This window comes from Pseudorca crassidens, chromosome 9, assembly GCF_039906515.1.
Source record: "Pseudorca crassidens isolate mPseCra1 chromosome 9, mPseCra1.hap1, whole genome shotgun sequence".
NCBI lineage: Eukaryota > Metazoa > Chordata > Mammalia > Artiodactyla > Delphinidae > Pseudorca > Pseudorca crassidens.
The window spans coordinates 7,120,598-7,147,080 of NC_090304.1; the positions used below are offsets into that span (position 1 = coordinate 7,120,598).

At 60.1% G+C, this 26,483-nt stretch overlaps 2 protein-coding genes across 7 annotated transcripts; one reads left to right on the plus strand and one right to left on the minus strand.

Annotated features, from left to right (window-relative positions):
• The first annotated feature begins 1,210 nt into the window (after nt 1-1,210).
• On the plus strand, nt 1,211-11,490 carry RELA (RELA proto-oncogene, NF-kB subunit). 6 transcript variants are annotated; one of them, XM_067748366.1, is made up of 11 exons: nt 1,211-1,387; nt 2,353-2,379; nt 2,482-2,633; nt 2,766-2,914; nt 3,799-3,890; nt 4,245-4,376; nt 5,238-5,342; nt 5,563-5,775; nt 8,636-8,716; nt 8,803-8,877; nt 9,658-11,082. In XM_067748366.1, the coding sequence occupies exons 3-11, from the start codon at nt 2,541-2,543 to the stop codon at nt 10,278-10,280; spliced, it is 1,563 nt and encodes a 520-aa protein (XP_067604467.1). In that variant the 5' UTR covers nt 1,211-1,387; nt 2,353-2,379; nt 2,482-2,540; the 3' UTR covers nt 10,281-11,082. The 6 variants fall into 6 exon arrangements, with proteins under 6 accessions (XP_067604467.1, XP_067604469.1, XP_067604464.1 ...); XM_067748368.1 differs by lacking the exons at nt 1,211-1,387; nt 9,658-11,082 and adding exons at nt 1,396-1,770; nt 11,133-11,490; XM_067748364.1 differs by lacking the exon at nt 1,211-1,387 and adding an exon at nt 1,398-1,770.
• A 2,753-nt stretch (nt 11,491-14,243) lies between these two features.
• Nucleotides 14,244-26,058, minus strand: SIPA1 (signal-induced proliferation-associated 1). Its single transcript, XM_067748355.1, has 16 exons — nt 25,903-26,058; nt 22,796-23,564; nt 22,022-22,149; nt 21,759-21,935; nt 19,453-19,627; nt 18,624-18,727; nt 18,228-18,385; nt 17,533-18,142; nt 16,945-17,219; nt 15,796-16,014; nt 15,566-15,677; nt 15,362-15,470; nt 15,169-15,270; nt 15,027-15,081; nt 14,738-14,816; nt 14,244-14,647 (listed from the first exon to the last, which is right to left on the minus strand). The coding sequence occupies exons 2-16, from the start codon at nt 23,466-23,468 to the stop codon at nt 14,501-14,503; spliced, it is 3,123 nt and encodes a 1,040-aa protein (XP_067604456.1). The 5' UTR covers nt 23,469-23,564; nt 25,903-26,058; the 3' UTR covers nt 14,244-14,500.
• Between the last annotated feature and the right edge of the window lie 425 nt (nt 26,059-26,483).

Below are 26,483 nucleotides of genomic sequence, written 5' to 3' on the forward strand. Positions count from 1 at the left end.
AGAATCCACCTGCTAATGCAGGTGACAAGGGTTCGAGCCCTCGTCCGGGAAGATCCCATATGCCCTGGAACAACTAAGCCCGTGTGCCACAACTACTGAGCCTGCGCTCTAGAGCCCAAGAGCCACAACTACTGAGCCCAAGTGCTGCAACTACTGAAGCCTCGCACCTAGAGCCTGTGCTCTGCAACAAGAGAAGCCACTGCAATGAGAAGCCTGAGCACCGCAACAAAGAGTAGCCCCTGCTAGCCGCAACTAGAGAAAGCCCGCGCAGGAACGGAAGACCCAGCGCAGCCAAAAATAAATAAATAAATAAATAATTTTAAAAGGATTATAATTAATCCATTCTGTCGTCCTGACGTCTGCCTCCTCATAAAAAGTAAGGTGACTTTTCTAATCCGGGCAGCCACATGAGAAACTGAAATGAGTGGGAGGGGTGGTAACTGTTTTCACTTTTCTCTTCCTGTTTTTTTAGAGCCTGGGAAAGAAAGTCAGAATTTCCAATCTTTTCCAATTCCCACATGATTCCCTAATTTAGAACGAACTTAGAGAAAATAAAAAGTCTTCCTCCATCTGGGGAAGACTCTGCCGCCTGCCATGGAGCATCCTCACTCTGGGATGAGGAAGCCGCCTTGGGGGGTGGGGGGGCGCGGTGTTCCAGGCCCACCCTCACCCCGCTCGAACGTGCCTTGGGCTTGGCCTTGGGGGAGGCTGAGCTCTGCCCGGACCGCTGCACCCCTGGCGAGGAGTTACAGGACGTTTAATTAGTGGGAATGCTTTGGGAGACGGCTGGACCCCAGGAGGAAGCCCTGGGGAGACAGGGGGCGGGACGTGACCCTGAGGGTTCAAGCGGCCCCTGGGGGTCCCGGACCTTCTAAAACAGAGGCGGCAGGTTGCAGAGACGAGGCTCCAGAGATTTACTTCTGGGTGCCCCTGCCCTCCCATTGCCCCCGAGGGCCGGCAGTGTGGGTGATCTTAAACAGATGAGCCTGGGCCCGGCTCGCCTGTGGGAGCGGACGCGGCGCGGAGCCTCGGGCCACCCTAGCGTGCAGCAGGATCCGCGAAGCCCACGATCCAAGCACTGCCAGGTGGAGAGGCCCGGGCATTTCCCTTTCCCCTCCTTGCAGCCAGATTGGGGAGGACGGGAAATTAAAAAGTGCTTCTGCGGCAACAACCACCGAGAAGCACTGAGCAGCACTTTTATCGACTAGGAAATCGTGAGGAGTTCAGCCACCTGGCCTTTGAGGGCAAAGCAGGCCCGAGACCTTCCCTGCGCAAGGCGGGCGGTCGAAGCCCGGCAGCCCTGGCTTTGCTCCAGACCCGGCTCGGGGTGACATCACCAAACTCCTCGGATCGGAGGAAGGGGGCCCCGAAATCCCCTAAAAACATTGTGAGTAATCGCCGGCCCCGCCCTCCAGGCGGGGCCCGAACTCGGGGACGAGCCGAGCCGCCCCGCCAGCCCCGGGAGCGGGCCCCAAGCGAGCAGCCTCTCGGTGCCCCGCGCAGCGCGCACTGGCTCCCGGTCCACAACAGCGTCGCCACGCACGGCCTCCCGGTCCTCCGCGTGGCGCTCACTCGCCCCTTACCCTCGCGAGGGGCGGCGGGGGCGGCGGCGGCGGCTACCCAGCGCGCAAGCGCGGTCGGATTCCCGGCAGTGACGCGGCGGCGGGCGCGCGCAGCACATTTCCGCCTCTGGCGAATGGCTCTGCTGTAGCGCGCGCCGCGGGCCCAGCTGCGACCCCGGCCCCGCCCCCGGGACCCCGGCCATGGACGGTGAGGGCGACCTCTGACCCCGCGGGGTGGCGGCGCTGGGGCCGCCGGGACCGCGGCGGGAGGCCCTGCGTCGCCTTCCGACCCTTCCTACGCCGATGGGCGCTGCGCAGGGAGCGGCCGGCCGGATGGTGGCGCGGGGCGGGGTTGGGCGTTCGGGGGTCTGACTCAGTTTCCCCTCTGGGTGTGGGGTGTGGGGGGAGCGTTGACTCGATTTCCCCCCGGGGTCCGGGGGGGCAGTTCCGACCTAGTTTCCTCGTTAGGGGGGAATGTATATGACTCAGTTTCCTCTCGGGATGGGGGGTGAGGGTGCCCTCCCTTGGTTTAACTTATGAAAATAGAAAAGACCCTGACTCAGTTTCCCCTGGTGGAGGGAGGCCCCATCCCCGGCTTCCCTCAGGAAGCAGGTGCTTCTGGCTCCTTTACCCCTGCCCCTTAGTTTCCCTGCAGGTTCCAGGTGTCAGGCCCCGACTCCGTGTCCCTGGGAAGGGGCCTGGCTCCATCTCCTCGCTGTGGGGAAGCAGGCCTTCCCTGCTGAGGACAGGATGTGGGCTTGTGCTGACCCTTGTCTCCCTCTCCTTTCAGACCTCTTTCCCCTCATCTTCCCCGCGGGTAAGTGGGCCATCCTTTCTCAGTGGGTTGGGACGAGCTCCCCAGGGCCAGGGGCAATGGGGTCAGCCATCTGATGGGGGCTGGCCCGCGTGTCCCCCACAGAGCCGGCCCAGGCCTCCGGCCCCTATGTGGAGATCATCGAGCAGCCCAAGCAGCGGGGCATGCGCTTTCGCTACAAGTGTGAGGGCCGCTCAGCAGGCAGTATCCCAGGCGAGAGGAGCACAGATACCACCAAGACCCACCCTACCATCAAGGTCAGCACAGCGCCCGGGTGGGGGACATTGAGTCAGTATGGGAGGGACTTGCGTTCAGGCCCACACAGTCTGTGTCTGGGAGGTGAGCCTGGAATTTCTGAGCCTCTAGGGTTCTCTCTGTACTTTGGACAGATCAATGGTTACACGGGGCCAGGGACAGTCCGCATCTCCCTGGTGACCAAGGACCCCCCTCACCGGCCTCACCCCCATGAGCTTGTGGGGAAAGACTGCCGGGATGGCTTCTATGAGGCTGAGCTCTGCCCGGACCGCTGCATCCACAGGTGAGCTTGTCATGGGTGGCAGGGGTGGTGGTGAGACGGAAGGCGGAGAGGCGGGGCAGTTGTGTAGCTGTTACAGTGTTACTCCTTTCTGGAGGGAGGACAGAATTCCTCACTCCTTGCTCTGTCCCCAGCTCTGCAAGCAGATTCTTTTGTCTTGAAATTGTCTGTGTCTCCTCTCTCAAACGGAGAGGAGCTCCTTGTGAGCTCCATGGAAAAGGAATGGGTCCCTGCTCACCTCTGAACCCCTAACCCCTGTGGCTGGAAAGGCGAGTCGCTCAGTGTCACATCTCTCATAGCGGGAAAGAAAACCACTGAACCACCGGTCTCCCCTGAAGCTTACATACTAGTTGACAGAGGCAGGCCATAAATAAATATACAAATAACTAAACAAGATACTGTTAGGGAGTCACCATTTCAGTGATGGAAGTAAAGCAGTAATAGTTTGGAAGAAGAGCCCGAGGTGGGGGAGGCGAAGGAGCCGGTCTCATTTCTTTGGATTGGGAGGTCAGAAGGGCCTCTCGCAGGTAAGACCTAAATGTGGGAAAGCAGAGAAGCACCGAAGGAACACGCCCAGCAGAATGAACGGGTGCAAAAGCCTTTGAAGTGGGAATGAGTTTCATGTGTTTGGAGAAGGGAAAGAAGCCCCTGTGGCAGAGGGTAGGGAGCCGGCAGGGACTGCCACAGGGGCCAGGTGCCAGGGCACAGGGCCTTGTCAGCCAGAGTAGGGAGTGGCTTTCACGGTGGCATGGTTGGGGACCATTCAAGGGGCTTAAGCACGAAGTGCTCACCTGGCGAGTGGGTGGGGGAGAACGGGCAGAGTGGGCAAGGCAGGAGGGCCCATGCTCTTCTGGAGACAGTGGGACTGATGCCCGGGGGGGCCTCAGCTTCCAGAACCTGGGGATCCAGTGTGTAAAGAAGCGGGACCTGGAGCAGGCCATCAGTCAGCGCATCCAGACCAACAACAACCCCTTCCAAGGTGAGGGCGGCGGCGGCAAAGGCCTGGACCTGCCTGGAGCACCTCCAGCCTCTGTCGCCCCGAGGCCACCTTCCCCTCATCTGTCCCTCGCTGGCCAAGACCCACAGTACAGATGGAATCTTGCTGTTTACCACTGGGGAAAGAGACCCGGAGAGGGGACATAGGGAACGTGGCATCCAGGGTCACAAGTGGAGTCAGTGATGGGTCTAGAACCTTCTCTTCCTCCTTTTCTAGGGCTCCTACCGTTTCACATGCCCTCAAACAGCCCTCCCAACCCAGAGCTCACCCCTGCACACACACACGTCCCGCTCCATCCCCTGCCCAGGCTCGCCTGACCATCTCTTTTTCTGGCAGTTCCCGTAGAAGAGCAGCGTGGGGACTACGACCTGAATGCTGTCCGGCTCTGCTTCCAGGTGACGGTGCGGGACCCGGCAGGCAGGCCCCTACGCCTGTCGCCTGCCCTCTCTCATCCCATCTTTGACAACCGTGAGTGGCCAGGGAGCTGCAGGCAGGGAGGAGGGGTGGACCTGTGAGGAGGAAGTGGGGGCGGGCACGGGGGCCTGCAGAAGTTGCTCTGGCTTCGTCCGGTCATCCAGCGGATTCATCATCTCCTCTGTGCCCAGAACTGTGCTGGCTGGAGAGACGAGGCAAAGAAGACCCAGAGCTGCCCTCGAGGTGCAGCTTCCAGGCTGGCAGGGAGTCAGATGGGAGACAGGCATTTCCAATACGTGATAAGAGGGTGGTATGCCCAGAACTGTACTAATGACTCCAGGAAATGAACTCCCAGAAATGAGATAATGTTAGAGAGTAATAATTCAATGATGAAAGCTCACAGGAAGTTCACAGATGAATGGGGCCGACGTAGATCAACTGCAGTCTTTAATTAAGTAGCCAGCAGGATGAGTGAAAATAAAAGGCCTTTGGAGCCCCGAGGCCCAGAAACCAGGATGAACCGGGGGGTCAGGCGGGAAGGGGTCATTGCCAGGGTGGGTATGAATGGGCCTTGAAGATTGCTTGGGTCAGGTGGAGAAAGAGGAGTTGTGATCCCCTTGGTTCACATTGGACTGTGAGCTCCGTGGGGGCAGAGACGTTTAGGTTTTGTGCGTGGTTGTATTCTTCAGGCCTAGAACAGAGCTGGGGACAGAGTAGGTGCTAGCAGATAAACAGTTGCTGAATTGGTTGGGGTGAGGAGCCAGTGGGAATGGTCGGACCTTGGCTGCAGAGGTACAGTCAGCAAGCTCTGGACAGCCTAGGCTCTGGGCTGGGCAGGGGCCTTGCATTTCCTGTAGGTCAGCCCAGGAGACCTCCGGTGGTTCAGGGCTTCCTTCCGTATTCCCACACCCTCAGGTGCCCCCAACACTGCCGAGCTCAAGATCTGCCGAGTGAATCGGAACTCCGGGAGCTGCCTTGGGGGGGATGAGATCTTCCTGCTGTGTGACAAGGTGCAGAAAGGTACATACCTGGGAGGAGGGCTGTGCTCTTTGGATCAGGAGGTGAAGGGCAGGGCTGAGCAGACATGGGGTGAGTGTCAGGGGACTGGTGTAGACACTCCCCCAACACCTTGGGGACAGTAGGGCGATGTATGTCCAGAGATAAGTAGCAGCAATTGTAGGGGGTGGCGGGCTGGGTGAGCTGAGCGCGGTGACCCACGAAGCCACCCCATCTCTGGCAGAGGATATCGAGGTGTATTTCACGGGACCAGGCTGGGAGGCCCGAGGCTCCTTTTCACAAGCTGATGTGCACCGGCAAGTGGCCATTGTGTTCCGGACGCCCCCCTATGCGGACCCCAGCCTGCAGGCCCCCGTGCGCGTCTCCATGCAGCTGCGGCGGCCTTCCGATCGGGAGCTCAGCGAACCCATGGAATTCCAGTACTTGCCAGACACAGGTACCCAGCTGGGGAGGGTAGCAGCAGGGCTGTTGGGCTCCAGCCAATGGGAGTGAGGCCAGGCCTGGATGTGGCAGCTGTAGGTGAGGGTCAGAAGCTGGAGTCGGGCGGGGATTTACACAGTAATCAGATTATCTTTCTTGCCTCATTTAATAGTAACGATACCCAAGACTTACTGAGCTCTTATTACGGGCATGGCCCTATTCCAGGCATATCAGCGAATTACCTGATTTTATTCTCTAATGAACCTTTTGAGGTGGGAGTGAGCATCTAACCTGCCTGAGGTCACATACTCAGTGAGTCGGCAGACGCAGACCTCATTTGAACCCAAGCCATCTGGCTCCAGGGTCCTGTTGCCACACCGGATCTCTCTTATCACTACCACACAGCCATGGTTTGGTCAAGGCTTTCGGGTATCTGATCAAATAGGAATAGCTGGAGTGATCCTTTATTCAAAGTCCGTCATCCAGCCTGAGAGTGTTTCCTGCCCTGGGAACTGTCTAATAGAGTCTAGAAAACAACCCCCAAAACGGCCATCAGTTCATTCCACACATAATCACTGAGTGTCCACTTGGTGCCAGGGCCTGTGCCAGGTAATCTGAATACAAAAATGAATGAGACATGTGCCCTGCTCTTTGGAAACTCAGGCACATGAGGAGGACACGCATGCAAAACAGAGCCTTAAGTTACAGAGTAACGTGCGAAATGGAGGTGTGTGCAAAATACCGTGGGAGCTGGAGCCGGCTGCCTGGAGGAGTTGCCATTTGAGTTGGAGAAAGACCCAGAAGTGCATTTTCTAGGCAGGTGGCGCAGCATCTGGAAGGGCACGGGTGTAGGAGGGTGCCCAGCACAGCACATCTGGGGACAGCTTCGAGGGGGGAGCTGATGTGGGCGGTGAGCAGGCCCCGGCAGGAGGGCTGGTTTTCTTTGTTTGTTCTGTTTTGTTTTTGGCTGTGCCACGTGGCATGTCGGATCTTAGTTCCCGACCAGGGATCAAACCCTTGCCCCCTGCAGTGGAGGTGCAGAGTCTTAACCACTGGATTGCCAGGGAAGCCCCAGAAGGGCCTTGAAGGTTGGACTCTAGGCATTCATCCACGGTTGCATCCTAAGGCAGTGGGGAGCCACCAAAGGTTTCTGAGCAGAGAAGTGACACGAGCAGATCTGGAAGCTCACTTTGGCAGCAGCGTGCAGAGGATCTGAGACGGGAGACTCGGGGTGGGGAGGCCATTTTGGAAGACGTTTTGGTCATCCTGGGAGAGGAGGCGCCATGTGAACCTTGCAGAGGGAGTGCAAAGCGAGCCGGTCTCACCTACTGCTGGCCTCCTCGGGGACTCTCAGCCCCACGGGCCCTTTGCGTACAACACACAGCAAGCCCAGTCCCCCTCGGGACCAGTGTTCTAGCTGTTGCGTCTGCTTGGAATGCTCGGCCCCCAGATCTTCACGCGATGGGCTCACACCAGTGCTTCCCTGGACACCTTTAAACTAGATTCCTTGATCTTCTGGTGGTGTTACATCACCCTGTGCCTCTCCCTCAGAGCTCCTATCACTTGTATGTGGTTGTGTCTTCGTCCCTTTGTCATCAGGATGTCAACTTTGGGAGCAGGAACCTTGTCTGCTTACTCAGGGCCATATCCCAGTGGCTCAAACGGAGGCTGACACGCAGTAGGTGCTTGGTAAATATGTGTCTAGGGGCTGAATGGTAGGGAGTGAGAAAGAGGAAGATGCTGAGGATGTGTCCAAGGTTTGGGGACAGGGCAGAGAGGTAGGGAGGGAACACAGAAGGAGAAAGAACCAGAACCAGGTGTCTGAGGTGAGATGGTGAGGTTGGCTTTGGACTGTTGGCGTTGATTCCTCTGGGGTTATCCAAGTGCAGCAGTAGTTAGAAAGTTCTGAAAGCTTCAGACTGAACTCTGAAACCATCAGAGAGAAGATTAAGAGTCTGTTGAAGTCTTAAGCTGGTCTGTCATGCCTGGGCTGCCCCAGAGAGCAGAGGGCACAGTGCCAGGCCTGATCAAGGCTGGAGGGGAACAAGGATGTCAGCTGTGCCCCTGACTTGGGAGTACCTGTGTGGCCTTCAGAGGGCAGATTGAGGTAACAGAGGTCTTCTCACAAAGCCATGGCATTCTTAAAATTGTTTTGTTTTGTTTTGGCGGCATTGGGTCTTCGTTGCTGCGCGCGGGCTTTCTCTAGTTGCAGCGAGCAGGGGCTACTCTTTTTTTTTGCGGTACGCAGGCCTCTCTCACTGTTGTGATCTCTCCCATTGCGGAGCACAGGCTCCAGACGCGCAGCCTCAGTGGCCATGGCTCATGGGCCCAGCCGCTCCGTGGCATGTGGGATCTTCCCGGACCAGGGCACGAACCCGCGTCCCCTGCATCAGCAGGCGGACTCAACCACTGCGCCACCAGGGAAGCCCGGGGCTACTCTTCATTGCAGTGCGCGGGCTTCTCACTGTGGTGGCTTCTCTTGTTGCGGAGCACAGGCTCTAGGCAGCACGCTGGCTTCAGTAGTTGTGGCACATGGGTTCAGTAGTTGTGGCTTACAGGCTCTAGAGCGCAGGCTCAGTAGTTGTGGGGCACACACTTAGTTGCTCCGCAGCACGTGGGATCTTCCCGGACCTGGGATCAAACCCGTGTCCCCTGCATTGGCAGGCGGGTTCTTAACCACTGCGCCGCCAGGGAAGTCCCCATTCTTACAATTGTTGAGTGTCACAGAGTCACACAGCTCTTCTCATTGGCTGAGAAGGTTTGGAGAAAGGGTCTTCGGGAAGTTTGTCCCGTCACCTACCTCCCAAGGGTCCTTTGAGAGCTTTGGGGGTCCAACTGGGGAGAGTAAGACCCGCTTTTCTCCACTACTTTCCCAGATGATCGTCACCGGATTGAGGAGAAACGCAAAAGAACGTATGAGACCTTTAAGAGCATCATGAAAAAGAGCCCTTTCAATGGTAAGAGGGGCAGTGGGAGAATTAGAGAGAAGGCGGGGGAAGGGGGACCTTGGGCGCCATGAACTGACCCAGACTTCGCCTCACAGGACCCACCGACCACCGGCCTCCGACCCGGCGCATCGCTGTGCCTTCCCGCAGCTCAACTTCCGTCCCCAAGCCACGTAAGGATTTCCTTAAGGTTGCCCCACCAGAACTATAGGCTCAAATCTGTTCAGTGCGTGGTTTAGACCCATTCTGGGAGGGAGATGAGCAGTCAGTCTCAGCAGCAGACGTCTGAAGGCTGCTCTCTGTTGGGCTCCTGTTTCTCAGGGCCTGAGGCCTAGTTGCCTGTGTCACAGCCATCAGGGAAGCGGTGAAGATGCAGATTCCTGGGCCCCTAACAGACCTGTGGAATCAGAGGCTCTGGAGGTGTGGCCCCGGAACCAGCAGCCTCTTGGGGATGAGAACCCCTATGCCAGTTAAACCCCACGTTGGAGACCTTGGAGACCTTGAGATACAGAAGTTTCAAAAATGCACAGTCTCTGCCCCCAGCCCCCCACTGAGGTGGGGCAACAAGAAAAATCACCTCTGAAGTAGCAAAACGTGGCTCAAAGAAGAATGACGACCCCCTGCTTACTGGGTGTTGCTGGGGCCCAGGCCCACTTAGGGCTTGGTCTTTCAGCTGTATGATGAGGTTTCGCCAGCTCTGACAGCGTCCCTTCCTCTGAAAGGCTGTGAGAGTTTTGTGGGCTAGGGTAGACAGGGAACGGTCCAAGGAGTTGCGGCTAGAGCTGGACCTTACAGGCGAGGGCAGATTGCATTAAGAGGAGGGTGCTAGGGTGCTGGCCGTGACCGCACAGAGAAGGACTGACCTAAGCAGTCTTGACAGCAGCTGGGGTCCAGAGGCTGGGGTGGGCCTCTGAGGCTTTCTGTGACCCCTGCCTCTCTGTTTCTCTTTCCAGCTCCCCAGCCCTATCCCTTTACACCATCTCTCAGCACCATCAACTTTGAGGAGTTCTCCCCCATGGTCTTTCCTTCTGGGCAGATCCCAAGCCAGACCTCGGCCTTGGCACCGGCCCCTGCCCTAGTCCTGGCCCAGGCCCCAGCCCCTGCCCCAGCCATGGCATCAGCCCTGGCCCAGGCCCCAGCCCCTGGCCCCGTCCTAGCCCCAGGCCTTGCTCAGGCTGTGACCCCACCTGCCCCCAAGACTAACCCGGCTGGGGAAGGGACACTGACAGAGGCTCTGCTGCAGCTGCAGTTTGACGCTGATGAAGACCTGGGGGCCCTGCTCGGCAATAGCACAGATCCAGCCGTGTTCACAGACCTGGCATCCGTCGACAACTCTGAGTTTCAGCAGCTGCTGAACCAGGGTGTACCCATGGCCCCCCATACAGCTGAGCCCATGCTGATGGAGTACCCTGAGGCTATAACTCGTCTGGTGACAGGGTCCCAGAGGCCCCCTGACCCAGCTCCCACTCCCCTGGGAGCCTCTGGCCTCACCAACGGCCTCCTCTCAGGGGATGAAGACTTCTCCTCCATTGCGGACATGGACTTCTCAGCCCTTCTGAGTCAGATCAGCTCCTAAAGGGCAGGGACCTGCCCTGCCCTGCCCAGAGCACTGGGTTGCAAGCCCTCCCAAAGCAAGCACTTACGGATTCTGGGGGGGGGGGGGGTGTTCTCCAGCTGCCCCCTACTTCTTTGGGTGATGTCTTTCTGGGGAGGGGGGTGCATTTTATTCTTCTATTGGCAGTAGCTGTCTCTCTCTTTTTGGAGGTGCTTAAGCAGAAGCATTAACTTCTCTGGAAAGGGGAGAGCTGGGAAAACTCAAACTCTTCCTTCCCTTATCCTGATATTCAGCTCCAGTCTCTATAGGGAATTTTGGGGTCCCTCAACCCCACCCTCCAGCTTCTAGTACTCTCCTAGAGAGAGGGACAGGCTGGAGCTATGGCCTTTGAGGCCACAAAGCCTTATTACCAAGTGTCTGCCTCAAATCGTGGGTTCACTTACACCTTGAGCCAAAATAATGCCCCTGTTACCAGCCCCTGTGTGGTGCTGGCGTTCTTTGTGCCAAACCACCAGCATTTGAGGGGCTGGCCCTCCTACCCTGCAGAGGGCTCTGCCAGCTCTTTCCTTGCTGGGCTGTGGTTGAAGGGAACTGGTGGGATAGCACTGGCCTTCTCCAGGATCCAGGGAGGTTCTCTCTGAGACTGCTCTGTTCCCCCTTTTCTCAAGTGCCTTAGTAGTAGGGCGAGTTGTTTGGAGGGTCAGGGGGAGAGCAGGCTGACTGCTCTCCAGTCAAAAGGCTCAGTTTTTAGTGAAGAATCAAAGCGTTTATAGACTATTGCTTTTTCTACTCTGAACTAATAAATTCATTGCCAAGCTGGCCAGAGATTTGCCTTCTTTCAGCAAACAGCACACTCTTTGCTGGTCATTTCAGGCTGGACGTTGGTGATACAGAGTTGGAGGAATACGTTGCCATCCGGGAGCCTGCAGTCCGAGGATGCCTGTGGAAACCCCTGGATACCAGCCGGTGGATGAGAGCAGTCAGCCAGGGGGTGGGAGTGGGTGGAGGTCCCAGCCTAGTGAGAGCCCGGTAGGGCCCAGCAGCTGTGGGGATGGAGCATTTTCAGGAAGGGTTTCACAGAGGCCACGCTAGCTTCAGGTCTTACATCAACAGAGGAGGGTGGATTTCGCAGAGGGACTAGCCAGCGTTTGTAGGTGAGCGGGGTAAGAGAGACGACGTTGAAAGTTTCGATGGGTTCATTCTGTGAAAGATAAAGAACGCGGGGCTAAGAGGTTTGGATTTCATCCCGTAAATGGATGAGGGAGTGTTTGCATGTGTTGGGGAAGGGGAGGTGCCAGGTAAAGGTCTATGCTTTGACACCTTGCCCTGGGAGCACCGAGGAAATCTTAAATCCGAAGCCGCCGTTCCACCACCGCGCGCGCCCAGGAGTCCTGAACAAAAACAAATCGACTTCCAGAGGGACTAGAACTGGACGTACTTCCGGCTTGGCCCGACGCACGCGCAGTAAAGCAGGGTCGCCAGAGGCCGTGGCCCGCTAGGGCCTGCCGTCGCTAGTGCGCATGCGCAAGGATAGCAGTCTACAATAGGGACGCCAGGTAATGCGCTTCAGGAAAACCCATCTTGAGGCCGGTGTCGTCGCAGGGTTTTGCGGGAGGGTGAAGGCAGGAGCAACCGGGTTTCAGTGGGACGTGCTGCAAATCTACCGAGTCCCCTAGGAACACAGTAGGCCCAGGGTGCAGACTCCGATGGACGGTGTCTACGAGGAAAGATGCCAGCTGGCGGCGGAATGTTGGCGAACCGGAAAGCATCGAGCGAATCGTGCTTTGCTCCAGGCTCTTGTTCAGGGGGCAGGGTCTGAAGCAGGTGGACCACTCTGGGACCAGGCCAAGCTGTACTTACGCGCGAGGGGCGGAACCCGAGCATGGTGGCCAGGTCAGGACCCCGGCGAACCTGCCGGGGGGGGGGGGGGGGGGGGCGGGGCGGTGCTTGGGGAGGTGGGGCTTGATGGAGCAACGGCGCTGTAAATGGGGCGAGGGCGAGCGCCAGGAGGGACCTGGCAGGGTGAGAAGGCTAACCAGAGGAAACTGATGGCAGAGCTGCCCGCAGTGTGGCCAACCTGAGACCCAGAGGGGAATGAGCGAGCCCAGGTCCTCCAGCCCAGGCTGTGCCTCGCTCTTGGCTTTCCCAGTGTCCTGAAGTGACATCCCGTGACCCCCAGAAGCCCTCTCACGGTCCTTCCCACACTCCCTGAGTGACCTCATCATGCTCATGGCTCACCAGTCCCAAATCCTTGTCTCCAGCCCAGACTTCTCTCTCCAGTGCGCCAGCACACTGGACATCTCACACTGACATCCCTCAGGCCTCTCAAACTCTCCGTGTTCCAAAGAACCCCAGCCAGCCCCAGGCTGCCCTTCCCCCTCCCCATCTCAGCCTTGGCCTTACCATCCTTCAGGGGCTCCAGCCAGAAACCTGGCCACCACCGTGGATTCTGCATCTTCTCCCCTAGCAACTCGAGTCCACCTCCTCACTGGGTCCTGGCAAATGTGCCCAGTTCCTCTCATCTCCACTGCTGTCATCTAGTTTCAGCCACCACCTCTTCCACTGGGGCTGCTACTACAGCCTCCTCCCTGGCCTTGCCTTCCCTGTAGCCGAAGGGCTCTGACACCCAAATCACATCACCCTCCCTTTGAACATCTATCACACCAGAGCCTTCCACCCTGCACTGTGAGGGCTCCTCACTACAGTCCACCAGGTGAAAGCTGGGACACAGTGCTGGGAACTGCTAGTCCAGGAGCTCTAGTGCACCCATTCACAGCCCTTTCTGATTCAGCTCCTGCCTCCTTGACCCTGGGTCCCTACGTAGGCTGACTCCAGTCCAACAGGCCCCCCAGACTGGTTCTACCCAGGATCCCTTTGCCTTCTCTACCTGGTGAACAGGACACTGAGCCTTGATTGTATTTTTACATTTTGGCCACACCTTGCGGCACATGGGATCTTAGTTCCCTGACCAGGGATCGAATGTCCCCACATTGAACCTTTAAAACTCAGCCCCAGGACTTCACTGGTGGTCCAGTGGTTTAAAACTCCATGTTCCCAATGCAGGGGGCCCGGGTTCGATCCCTGGTCAGGGAACGAGATCCTGCATGCCGCAACTAAAGATCCCACACACCACAATGAAGATCCCGCGTGCCTCAACTAAGACCCAGGGCAGACAAATAAAAAACAAAAGAACCCTCAGCCCTCACATTACCTCCTCCATGAAGCTTGAGCCCCTGAAGCTGTTTCTCAGAGCCAAGCTCATCCTGCCAAAGCCTGAGTTTATGGACCCCAGGGCCTGAGTCTCAGCAGGGCTGAACTAGGCATGTGATGCTGCGCAAGTCAGTGCCCTGTCTGGGCCTCAGATCCAGAAAACAGTTTAGACACGATTCAAGTTTGGACCTGCTGATGCCACTCACAGGAAAGGGCCCAGCCTGCTGAGGAACAAGGGGTCATGGGCTGGTGAGGAGAGAAGTGGGTCAAGGGCTGATTTCCTCTGGGACATGGAAACATCTCTCAGGCAACTAAGGCAGAGAAGCTACTACCTCTGGAATTGGGGCCTGCCAGATCTGGCCAGGTGACTGAGGAAGTGCCAGGCTTGGGGGCTCAGTGTCTACAGAGAGGAGAGCGGGGCCTATACTGGGGACAGGGCCTTTAAAGAGGGCATGGGCAGGTGCCCCTTGGCCCCTAAGCGCCTTTCCTCTCCCGCCCAGAGGGGCTCTGCCTCTGATCTCAGCCCCGCAGGTCTGGTTCTAGGGCAGGGGCCTGGCTCCAACGATTAAGCAGAATAGGTACAGGGTGTGGCCACCTGCTTCCCAACAGACCAAACCAATGTTTGTGGGACAGAAGCCAAGGGTGGCCTAGCCTCAGAGAACCCCTCAGTTTGTGCCAGCCCAACTCTGAGCCACTGTCCCGGGAGCTTGGCCGGGGCCTGAGGGGGCAAAGCCCCTTCCCCCATCACGTCATGAACACCTGTGTGGACACAAATAACGGTGGCTTCTTTATTCCCTGAAGTCCCCTTTTCTCCACAGAATATTTACAAACGGGGATGGGGTAGAAGGGCAACTTCGCCACCAAAATGCCACCAAATAATGGGCCGGGGAGCGGGGGCAGTGCTAAGATGCGCCTCGCGCAGGGATAGTCCCTGAGGAGGGCCCAGGGCCTGGTATGGCCCAGGTGCCCCGAGCGAGCGACCGGGCAGTTCCAGCAGGTCCGCAGCCAGGCTGAGGCTGGACCCGACAGCTTCAGGCCAGGTCGCTGGTGGGGGAGCCCAGCTGCTTGGAGGCCAGGAGCAGGCGGGTGGCCGCGCTCTCGGACTCGGCCTGCAGCCGCCGGTTGTTGTGTCGCAGGCTCCGCACCTCCTCCTCCAGGGCCGCCCTGTCTGCCTTCTCCTGGGGGGAGGTGGAGCGAGGCGGGAGTCAGCGTGGCCAGCCAGCGTGGGCAGCCCTGTGACTCCCCATGACCCGCAGCCACCGTGTCACCTTCTGCAGGTCATCCTGCAGCTTCCTGAGCATGGACTCCAGGTGAGAGACCTTCTCAGACAGGCTCCCGGGTTCTGGCCTGAGAACATGGGATTCAGAACTCAGTGAGACCAGGGCAGGGTGCGGCACCATGGGCTGGTTCCCAGACCCACCCGCCTGAGAGGAGCCCACCCCCTGTCTTCTGACTGGGGTGTACATTACAGCAGAGCCCTGGGACAGAGCTTCACTCCAATGGGTGGGCACGAACACTGGGCATGGGGTGAAGGGGTAGATCGGATGTGAGGCTTACTCAGCGTCAGATTTTGGAGTTCCCTTGGCATCTCTGCTCTCTGGGATGGGTGGCCCTGTGGGGACAGAGGGACCGTCTGGGCAGGGAGGTAAAGGGAGAAAGCCCCACCCTGGCTCCGCCCGCAGTGCCCTGGTGGCCTCACCCTCCCGGGAGAGCGACTCCAGGATGGTGTTGCAGGTGGAGGCGATCTCTGAGATGGACTGCCACTCATCTTCCAGGGTCTCGCTGCCCGCCTCTGACATGACTGTGGGCACCGGAGCTGGGCTCAGCTAGGGAAGCGCAGGCCAGGCCTCCTCCTGCCCCGCTCCTAGACCCCCACCTTGCTCCAGACTCACTTTTGCTGATGGAGTTCCTCAGAGACAAGGTTCGTGGCAAGAAGGAGGCCCTCAGTTCCGGGGCTGGGTCACCCCTGTCCTCACAGCCACTGGGGCTGCCTGGCCCGTCCTGGGGGGCAGAAGTGGGTATAGATGCAGTGATGCCCACCATCACCACGGTGCCCACCCCTGCTGGTTGGGCTCCAGAGAGTTGCTTCTGCTCACCTGGGTGGGGGGTGTCTCCCTGCCAGCACTGGGTGCTGCCGGCTTGGCTGTGGTGGCAAGGAGGAGGTCCGGGGTGGTGTTGGGCAGGACTGGGGCCTCGTCGGACAGGGAGCTGGGGAGAGCAGGGACGGCTCAGCACTGCAAGCTGCCCCCACCCGTGGACCCTGCTTGCAGAGGCCTTCCCGTCCAGCCTCGTGGGCTAGAGGAGAGGGAAGGCCGAGCGGGTGTACCTGCAGGGTGATGGAGGGTTCTGGCTGTGCAGGAACTCGGTTCTCTCCTCGGCCAGGTCCCCGGGCCCTGGAGGACCAATGCCATCGTTCAGGCACACTTGCAGCAGCTGCTTCGTGGTGGCCAGTAGGGCCACTGCTGGGGCCTCATCCTGCACTGGCTCGGGAGCCCCCCGCCGGCTGGGCTCCTGCAGAGACAGCATGTACAGCTCCGAAAAGCTCCTGGGGGGAGGAAGGAGTAGGTCAGGCAGGAACACCAGCATCACCAGCCCCACTCCCAGCTGTGCCCAAGGCTCGCTTCCAGGAGGAGGAGAGCTCTCCAAACTCTCTGACAACACTGAAAAATATTTGCCTGGCTACTGGCCATTTGTCCAGACCTCAGTTCACATCGCAGTGCTGCCCTTGTGAATCCTAAGCAAATGACGCTGAATGTCAGTTTCTCCATCTGTGAAATGGGGATAATAGTACTGATCTCCTAGTTTGCTGTGAGGATTTAAATAACGGGAAAACCACTTAGCATAGAGATCCAAAAAGTACTGCCTGGGGGCAAATCCAGCCTCTGCCTTTGTCTTTTCTTTCTTAGCAGATGTGCCTGTTTTTGTACTGAAAGCTAAGGTTGGCTTTTACAGTCTTAAAACAGTTGAAAGAAATAAAAAGAATATTTTATGACATGTGAAAGTCACATAAAATTCACGTTGCAGGGTCCATAACTCGTTTTCATGGCATGAGGCCATAGTCATCATTTAAATGTCACCTCTGGATGCTCTTGTGCTCCCGTGATGGAGCCGAGTGGCTGCAGCAGAGACCAGATAGCCCAGAAAACCTGAAATATTTACTCTCTGGCTCTTTACATAAAGAGTCCGCATATCCCTGGTTTAATGCAGTAAGTAACCAATAGTGTGTATTGGGTGTCTGTGAGAAATACAGCGGGGGCTGCTCTTGGATCTTTTGGGTGGTGAAGACGCAAGCTTAATAGTCTTCATTCTACCCATAAGGATAGTGCAGTTCAGAGAGATTAAGAGACGCGGGATTCTCTCAAGAAGGAAAGGCCTCCCCGCGAGGTTCCTGTCGCTAATGGCCACACGGGAGGCACGGGCTAGGTGGTGGCCAGCTGCCCGGTCCTCCCACCTCCCTGCGTCCCAACGTCCTGACCTGCGGGGCCGGCCGCTCTCGTCGGGGGTCAGGACGGTGACGCAGACTTTGGGCGCCGAGCGCAGCAGCTGGGCAGCGGCCTCGGGGCCGAGACTGGGCAGCGTCTGGCCGCACACGCGCAGCAGGCGCGCCCCGGGCCGCAGCCCCGTCGTCTCCGCGAACGTGAAGCGCTCCACGTGCGTGACGAAGCCCTCGGCGTCCACCTCGAAGCCCAGGCGGCCTTGGCCGTCGCGGGGCAGCGCCAGCTCGCGGGTCTCGCAGCCGCGGCTCACCAGCTGGGGCGGAGCGGGGCGGGGCGGGGAGTGAGGGGGGCTAACGGAGGAGGGGCCGCCCCAGCGCCAGCCCCGGGGACCGTCCCAGGTCACATGGGCCCTTCCACACGCCCAAGGAGGGTATTAGCCACCCACCCCGCAAAAGAGGGCCTGGGGACCCCCAGTTCCATCCCTGCGAGGCTCCCGGTGTGCCCCACCACCCCGACTTCCCCTTTCGCAGGAGAGGCGGCGGGAACGAGGGGTTCCAAAGCAGGCTCCTTCCCCGCTGCGCGCGCGCGCAAGGACCTTGCACCCCAACCTTACTCCCGCGCCTCACCTGCAGGCGCGTCACGACCTCGCCAACGGCTTGGCCGGGGGGCCCGTCGAACCGCAGCATGATCGCCTCCCCGCGGCCATGGTACAGGTCGAGCTGCTGCTCGGAGAAGGTCCAGGCCAGCACGTCGCGACAGGCGCAGTTGAAGACTACACGGCCGTCGCGCGGCGCCACCAGCACCAGCGCTTCGGCCGAGATGCCCAGCAGGCATGGCACCTCTGCGCCGTCAGGGCCGCCCTCCTCGGCTCCGGTCGCGCCCCGCGCCCCGGGCGCCGCGCGTACGCCCCACACCAGCGCCCCTGCCGCCTGCAGCTCAGCGCCCGGGCCCCGGGGGGACGCCCGCCGCCTCCCACCCAGGGAAGGCAGGCCGAAACGGGAAGCCGAGTCCAGCGACGTGGTGGTCACCTCGTTGGTGGCCAGGTCCTGCAGATACTGCTGGCGCGTGCGCGTGGCCATGGCGTGGAACTGGCGTGCGTGGCCCGCCGCCTGCTCGCCATTGAGCGCCTTGGCCAACAGGAGGGCCCGGAAGTCGGCGTTGGCCGCAAAGGGACCTCCGCCAGGGGGCAGAGCTGGCCCAAAGGCCGGGGTGTCCTGGGTGCGGCTCACAGCCACCCTATGGGGAAGGAGGCGGTAGTCAGGGGCAAAGGGAGGGCCCAGGAAGACCTACCCTTGGCAGAACTGGAACTCCGGGCGCCCACCTGTAGGAGGTGTGCGGAGTGCAGGGCGCGTGGGCCCGCACGACTAGGAATACGTGCTGGAAGTGCGAGCGTATGGTGGTGGGGCAGAAGGGCTTGCTGCCGGGTTCCTGGAACACGATGGTCACAATGTTGTTGCCAATGTGGCGCTTCCGCAGGAGCTGGGGGTTAGAAGGTGGGGGATGTGAGTGAGACCTAAGAGCCTGGGCACCAGTGGCTCCCCCCACCTGCCCCTGGTGAAGGCCTGGGGTGTTTGTCTTTGGGGAGGGACACTAGCCTGGAGCGTAGTTAGGGGTCAGCAGAGTTCGGACCAAGGTTCAAACACTGCCACCCACAAAGCACCCCTCCATGGTCCCCAGAAGCCCATAGCCAGCCCCCATCCCCAGGGCCCCCTCACACCTGCTGCTGGTTATTGGGGGTGTAAGGCAGCATCGTGGACACGTGGAACATGATCTCATGGTCCTGGTACGTGGTGTAGAGGGAGTGCGTGCCCGTGGAATCCGCTGTGGCCAGTTAATTGGGGACACCGAGGGAGAGCAAGGGAAATCTGGATGGCTTGAACCTGCCATCCTGCTTGCAGTCTGGAGCCTCTGTACCCCCAGCCAGCAGGTGGACAACCCCTTTCCGCCACCAGCCAAGGTCCAGGCCATGAGCTCCAAGGGCCTCAGCCTTGGCTGCTCCCCTTCCCCTCCCCCCACAGAATCCAGCCTCCAGCCTGGGATTGGGATGGGGGGATGCTGAGATAGAATGAAGACAGAAATGAGAAATGGCCTGCTAACAGGGAGTCGGGGGCGGATGTCCCAGGAGAAGACAGATGTTGGCCCAGGCACCAGCATGTGTGGAGCAGCTGAGAGAGTGGAAGGCAGGCAGGAGGTGCTGGATACAAACACTTTCCAGGGACCCTGGGACCTTTCCAACCAGGGAGGCAGGGTCTGGGCTGGTGGAATATGTGTGTTTGATGGTGAGGGTGGTGCCTACAAACCCCCTTGACCCCACTCAGGCAGTAGGGCACCGGGGCCTTGGGGGATAGTCCCAGCCCCTCCTCCCAGCCATGGCTTGGCCTTTGCAGCCCCAGACCCACGTCCTCAGCCTACCCAAAGAACTCTCCACCCCCGGCCCCAGACCCAGGACAAGATGGGACAGAAAAGCGAGCAGGCAGCTGGTTTTCACCAAGGCAGCCTGCCCCTCAGCATGGGTCTGCCCCCACCCCGGGCCCCCTGGGCCTCACTTTTGGTGTCCAGCTGGGCCCTGTAGCTCTCAAAGCCTTTGAGCCGCACCACGTCACCCAGCAGGGTGAGGAACTGCATGAAGGAGGGTCCTGCGTCCTGGTTGTTGTACATCTCCTCCTCCGAGCCCTGGCCCGCCCGGCAGTATAGGATGCCCACCTTGCGCTGGAAGCTCAGCTGCGGGGGAGGGCACAGGCAGAAGGCACAGGCCTCAGTCGCCCAGCAGCACCCCTGGGCCTTGGGGAATGGACCAGGACACTGGCCTGGGGGCAGAACTGCCTCCGTGTGTGGCCTGAGCTCTGCCCTCTCTAAGCCACTTCTGTGTCCTCGCTTATCAAGTGGGTTCTGTCTCTCCTGCTCCCAGCGCTCAGGAGGGCAGAGGAGATCAAGGTGAGAAGGAACCGGGAGGGGACTGGTTGTCATATGACCATAGAGGACGTGATTCACGGAAAGGACCCTGCACAGAGTGCGCTCGATCCCAATTAATGGCCACATTGTCATCCTCCTTATCTCAAGGCCAGCCTGTCCTCCCCTCCCTCAAATGCCAGGCACCCTGAGCCCAGCCTCTGGAGGCCTGGAGCCCTGCACCACCTCTGCTTACTCTCTGCCCCCGGCTCCTGTGGCTCCTTTGCATCTGGGGTTAACTGTGCACAGCTCAGGGCGCTCTGCCACCACGCAAACAAGCCCAGGGCCCCTCCAGCTCTGGCCTCCCGTCTTCCTGCTAAGCGCGTCTACACCCACAGTCCCCACTTCCATTTCATCCCTCCTCACACTACAGCCCCACTTCCACCCCAGCTCCTAAACCCCAAGCCCCTCTTACGGCCACGGGCACAGCCTCATCCTGGCACCCTCTCACCTTAGTTGGCACTTGGGACAACTGGAACTTCACTCTGCCTGAGACCCCAGGGACCTCACCCTCTCATGTCTGGGCCTCTTCCCCAGCCACGCTCTTCACCTTCAGTGGCCACAGCAGCCATCTCCACGGAATGATACCCCCAACTCTGCCTCCAGCCCAGACCCCTCTCCTGAGCTGCAGCTGCCCAGATGTCCTTCCAGCCCCTGGCACCTCACCTCCTCACTATGACTCCCCCCCCACACCACTCATCCTCCAGGGTCCCGGCCTCCATAAACTACCGCTCCCAGCGGCCGAGAAGCAGGGCAATCTCACAACACCCCCACCGTTCCAGTCGGCCACAAAGGCTATCCACTCTGTCCCTGGACTGTCACCTCCTCTTCACCTCTGCCATCGTCACCACCACGTCTGGCTGGGATCACAGCGACAGCCTTCAGCCTGGCCTCCAGTCTAGCCCCCACACTACAGCCAGAGGGCTGCTCAACCTCTCAGATCTTCCACAGCTCCACGGTGCCCTCAGGACCAAAGGCCAGCCTTTCCCACCCCTTCCCCCCAAGTCCTACTCCAGTCATGCTGAACTGCCCACAGGACCCTGACGTGACAGTTTTTAGTCTCTAAGCTTCACCCAAGTTGTTCCTTCTGTCCAGAAAATGCCTGCTCTTCCTGGTTTGGGCTCTTGCATTTCCTCCATGATGCTGAACCAAGGAAGGGCTGTCAGCGCTACCTTGGTGCCCCATAGAGCCCTCAACATTGCCCTGTCCCTGTTATCCTGCTCCATCATTATCCATGATTCTCTGCAGTCTCTCTCCCACACCTGTCTGTGAGCTACTCAAGGACAGCATCTGGTCTAGACAGGTCTCCAGCATCCAGCTGGGGCCTGGTACCAAGGTATGAGGAAATGTTTGTTGAATGACTAACAGACTGAATGACAGAGGAGGAGAATCGGGGCCAATAGGCAGCTTTCAGCACAGGGTAGGGAAGGACCTTCAGCGGGCTTGAGTGGTCCCACAGTGGAATGGGCAGCCCCAGGAAGGAGTGAGCATCCCAGACTGGCAGGAGACCAAGCAGGGCGTTGCAGGGAAAACTGACAGGGAAGGAGAGGGACTTGCAGGAAGAGGGGGTGGCAGTCAGATCAGCGCTCCTCAGCTGAAATGCACATAGGAATTACCTTGGGATCTTCTTAAAGTGTGGGCTCTGAGATTCAGTAGGTCTGGGGTGGAGCCCGAGAATCTGCATTTCTAACAAGCTCCCAGATAATACGGACGTTGCTGGTCTACAGACCTTACTTTGAGAGGCAAGGCTCCAGATGACCTCTGATGCCCTCCTTTTGAAAAGGCAGCTCTCCTGGGGTCCCCATCCAGCCCAGGATCAGGGTCAAGGCTAGGTGGCTAGGAGCTGGGCAGGCTGGGTTCAGACCAGGTCTAGCTGTAGGGCAGGGCTGTCCCACCCACTTACCACTTGCTCGTCCAGCGTAAGCAGTGTGCGGGGCACCTTCGGTGAAGCTGAGCCCAGGCGCAGGCAGGTCGGGCTCAGCCGCGATGCCACGTGCTCTAGAAGCTTCCTTGGGGACAGGCCTCTCGGGGGCCCTGGCGGCAGCGCGTCCTCCGAGATGGTGCCACGGAGGGTCCGGAGCTAAGGAGGGGATATAGGGGCGCTCAGGATACGTGCAGGCCGTTCAGAAGGCAATCCACGGTCTAATTCCCATGACCTCGGCCTACCTGCGTGGTCCGCACGATGATGCGGTAGCTGTGCAGAGTGCCCCCTCCGCTGCTCTCCTTCTCCTCCCGCCGCAGGCTCACTGCCACCGGGCCCAGCACCTCATCCAGTCCGAAGAAGTTCTGGTGTTCTGGGGGAAGCAGGCGGTGGGTGACCAGATCCGCCCCCCTGAGCAGTCCCACCCTCGCTCGACCACGTCCACCAAAGTCCCCGCTCCAGGTCCCACCACAACACTAGTTCAGATCCTAGATTAAGTCCAGTCCCCTCGTCAGCCCTGCCCACGTTCTACCAACCCAGATCCTGACTCCTGTCGGCACCTATACACTTGGTCCTAGGCCTCACCCCTTCTGCAGCCTCACCGATGATATATCTTGCCCCAGACCCAGGGGGGCCATGCCTGCCTGCTCCAAAACCTAGATCCTGCATGGCCTCGCCCACCATGCCCATATTCTTCCCCAGGATGTCTGGGGCCCTCCCTTGTGGGCACTGATGAGAACAAGGTTCCCGGGTGCAGGGGTTCAGTTTTCACCTCACAGAAATGTCCATAGGAAATCTCTCCCCAGACGGGAGGAGCAAAAGGATGAACCAGATGGGGGCAGCGGAGCATGCCTGGCTGGGTGGAGGCTGGGCTTGGTCTTAGGGAGGTGGGTAAAGCTGGGCAGCCTCGGCCCAGAGACAGAACCTGACCCTTCACGTGGCCAGGGAGTTGCCAGGGAAAGGACAGCTCACCACAGGTGACAGGGACCTTGGCCCCTCCCCAGCGGCCCTCCCCTCACCTTTGCCGTAGAAGTACTTGCGGTAGTAGCCAGCGCCCAGGTCTGCATGCTCCAGGCTGTAGGCCGAGGTTCGGTTCTGTGGTTCCTCCAGGACGGACACGGCCGCGTTGGGCAGTGAGGGGGGCACAGGTGGAGACACCAGTCCACCCAGTCCCAGCTCGCCCTCACCCCCGAGCTCACTCACGAAGCCAGGCGCCTCAAGCAGCAGGTCGGAGCGGACAGTCTGATCCTGAGACGAGGCGGGGGTCCCAGAGCCCGCCTCTGCGTGGCCCCCCGTCCCCCGGGGCCTCGGAGCCCAGTCAAAGAGCAGGCTCTGCACGTCATAGTGGGCGAACCAGCGGGGCTCGGGCACGGGCGGGAACTCGGGCTCCGGCTCCTCGACCGGCAGCCCCAGCAGCGCCAGCGGGTCAGAGAAGAAGCGGGCGGGGGGCGCGGGGGGGCGGCCGGTCTCCTCGTGGCTGTGGGCGCGGGCGCGAGGGCTGGCCGGTGTCGGGGGCCGGGCCTCGCCCGCATCGCTGCCGCTGCGCAGGAGCGGGCCGCGGGCTGGCCTGGGCTCGAAGGTGTGTGGCGTCAGCGGGGGCCGCGCCGGCTGGCGCAGCTTGCGGGCGAAGAGGTCATCGGTGGGCTCAGGGGCTGGGCCCCGCCGAGGACTCCCCACGCCGCCGGCCCACATGGGCGTGCCTCGGACCTGGGGACTTGGCTCTCCGGGTGCCGGGCCGCATTGGCAGGCACGGGTGGTTGGTGCCCAGCCGGCAGGCCGGTTCCTGCCCTGAGGGAGGAGGGGTCTGCTCAGAGGAGCCTGGGGAGAAAACAGGAACCCGGGCCCCCAGCCTGGTCCACCATGCGGGTTGACTTCCGGCCCCCTCCACGACCATCAAAGCCGCTTCCGCTTTCCTGGCCACTTCCTCGTCTGCCTGGGGCTGAAGTTTCCAGCCCCCTCCTCCAGCTTAGTGCTGGGCAGGGCTGTCGGGGCCTTGGCCCTGAGGGTCTTGGAGCCTGGGCGGCCCTGGGACTGCCAGGGCTCCCCAGTCCCCACTCACACACCTTGGCTTTGGTCTGGGCCCAGAGTGAGAGTCCCCACCAAGACCTGGCCCAACCGGACAGATGATTTGTCTCCGCTCCGACGGAAAACCCATGGGCCTACTGGTGTCTGGGTCCTGTCCACTTGACAAAGGGAGGACGTCCTGTCCCCAGAGACCTTCCTCCCTGCTCCTCCCACTTCCTCCAGGATCCCAGAGGAGCTGAGCACCCAGAGGCTGGGTCTCAATGCCCTGGCCCTCACGGCCTCAGTACCTCAAGGACACAGGGGTTCCCAGGGGGCACTGGCAGGGCAGCAGGAACAGCAAGAGCACTTCCTTCAGCACGGGAAGTGGCCCCAACTCTGGGCCCAGTCCCCTGCCCGGCCCCACATCCTGAGGAAGGTGCTGGGATCACATTAGCTCAGTCATGGGACCTAAGTCAACCTAACCTGAAGGACAGGCCTGGGCTCACCCTCTTGCAGGCCTCTGTAGCCATACCTGGGGGTACGGGAGGGAGTCATGCTGACCGGGCCCCTTTGCTGGAACTGGGACCCATGGGGACTTCTGCCTACCTGGCCCCACTGATGCTGAGAGGAGAATCTGAACCCCATACGACAAACAAACTGAGGTCCAGATAAGGGGATGCTCTTGACTGAAGCAATTCCATATCAGCTAGGATTTGAACCTGGGCCTGCCAATCTCCAGGGCCTAAACAGTGCTGTACCCCCCCACTCCTAACACTGTGTGAGTAGGTGTGGGGCAGGTGGGGGGTTGGGCTAAGGCTCGAGGTCTCACAGGATGTAAGAGTGAGACACCCAAGGCCCCAGGGACCAGCTTAAGTGTGAAAAATGTGTCGAGACCAGGGCAGGTGCAAAGGGTGGTATGAGAACGTGAGGGGGAGTCACCCTCAGGTGAACCCAGGATGGAGTGGGTGGCTGGGACAGGGATGTGGGTGACCCACTAGGGGTGCAGGCACCTGCTGGTGAGTCTTTGTGCATCATCCGGTGACACTGTGTAGGGCTGGGCTAGGAGGGGATGGGAGCAGAGGCTCTGCACCCCTCAGCTAAAGCTCCAGGACCCAGTAAGGCTCAGAGTGCCTCCTCCCTTGGCTTCTCCTGGGACAAGTTCGTGACACTGACCCTGAGTCTCTGTTCTTTCACCTCTAAAATGGGGTTAACTATCCCTGTCCCCTCCCAACACTGCTGGAAGACCGAAAGGAAGGTGAAGCGAGCGAAGCTGGCCTTGTGTTAAGTGTGTGGTGTCAGATGCAGGCCCTGGCTCCATGTGCCAAGCTCCACGGCCTTGGCTGTGGTGTGTGTGAAGTGTGTGTGATGGGGGTGACAGGGGACATGAGGGAAGGGGTCTGCGCAGACCCCTGCTCCGTGTGGGTTGAGCTCTGTGTATCTGTGCGTGCACAGCCCATGGGCTGCCTCTTGCTCTGGCCCAGTGCCGGGCTCTGGCCTGCCTTGGGGGATGTTCTTGGGCTCTGCCCCCCACCCGGCAGCTTCACACAAGGTCCATTGAGGCCGGGACATTCCTCACGGCCTGTGTCACTGGGGAGGAGGGGGCCGGCCCGCTCCCACAGATCCGGAAGGCCTGGCTGCCCCAGGAGGAGGCGCTGGATACTTCCCAGCACATCTGGAGGTCATGACCCCGTTTCTGCTGCCCAGGGGGCGCGACAGATGTTTCCTCCCAGGCCAGGCCCGGGACCAGGGGGCGGTGTGCAAAGGCTGGGTTGGAGGCCGCCCAGGGAGAAGGGGAGACCCAGAATAAGGGGAGCACACAGCCGACAGGCAGAAGGGCAGTCGCCAGTGCCGCTGAGAGGAGTCGGGAGGCACCGCATCCGCTCACCCGCACACCGGGCGGGCCAGGCCGTCCCGCAAAGGAGGTAGGGGGCAGCACCGGCCAGAGGCAGGGGACTGGACGTGCTGACTTGAGATTGGAGCCCAACGGGAGGTTGGGAGCGTGCAGACGGCGAACGCGGCGAGGACCCCTCCCACCCACACACCACCCGGGCCCACGCCAGGCCACTTTCTTCCCTGTTCCGCCCGACCGCGGTGCCTCCGCTCCCCCCTCTCCCGCCGGTACCTCTGCCGCCTCCTCCCGCGATGGGGTCCAGCTGCCTCCTCTCCCGCTACAGCTCCGGGCGCCGGCTCCGCCTGGGGGCGGGGCTATGCCGGGGGCGGAACTGCAGCGAGGGGGCGGGGCCGGCCCGGGAGTCTCCGTCGGCGGGAAGCGCAGCGGGCGGGGACTGGAAGCCTGGCGGCGGGCAGTCTGAACGGCTGCCCCACGACAGGCCCGGCCCAGCCCAGTAAACTGTCGGGCCTCCAGTCCTTGGCTGAGAAACAGGAACAAATGTACCTGCCTTCCAAACCAACTGGGAGGGCTAGACCGGGACAACTAGTGCTCAGCTCCATCCCGGAACAGAGCAAGTGCTCAGGAAGTGCCGCTATTTACAAGCACTCTGCTCGTAAGCACTGGGCCCTGCCCTACACACGCTCTCGTGTATTCTTAGAACACCTTAGACAGGTATCATCTCTTACTTATAACTGGAGAAACTGAGGTTCAGAGAAAGGCTTTGGCCAAGGTCAAGGCTAACAATTGTAGGAACCTGCCACTGGAGCTAGAAGTCTTTGAACACTTGGGTGTGAGAAACGGAACAACTGCAA

What these genes read in the sequence shown, in the direction of transcription:
- RELA (XM_067748363.1), top strand. An exon ending in GAAAAAGAGCCCTTTCAATG is followed by an intron (nt 8,717 to 8,802) that starts GTAAGAGGGGCA and finishes TTCGCCTCACAG; the next exon opens with GACCCACCGACCACCGGCCT. An exon ending in AACTTCCGTCCCCAAGCCAC is followed by an intron (nt 8,878 to 9,657) that starts GTAAGGATTTCC and finishes TTCTCTTTCCAG; the next exon opens with CTCCCCAGCCCTATCCCTTT.
- SIPA1 (XM_067748355.1), bottom strand. Translation starts at nt 23,468, where the DNA reads ATGTGGGCCGGCGGCGTGGGGAGTCCTCGGCGGGGCCCAGCCCCTGAG. An exon ending in AACCCTCCATCACCCTGCAG is followed by an intron (nt 15,678 to 15,795) that starts GTACACCCGCTC and finishes TGCTCTCCCCAG; the next exon opens with CTCCCTGTCCGACGAGGCCC. An exon ending in GAGGAACTCCATCAGCAAAA is followed by an intron (nt 15,271 to 15,361) that starts GTGAGTCTGGAG and finishes CGGTGCCCACAG; the next exon opens with TCATGTCAGAGGCGGGCAGC.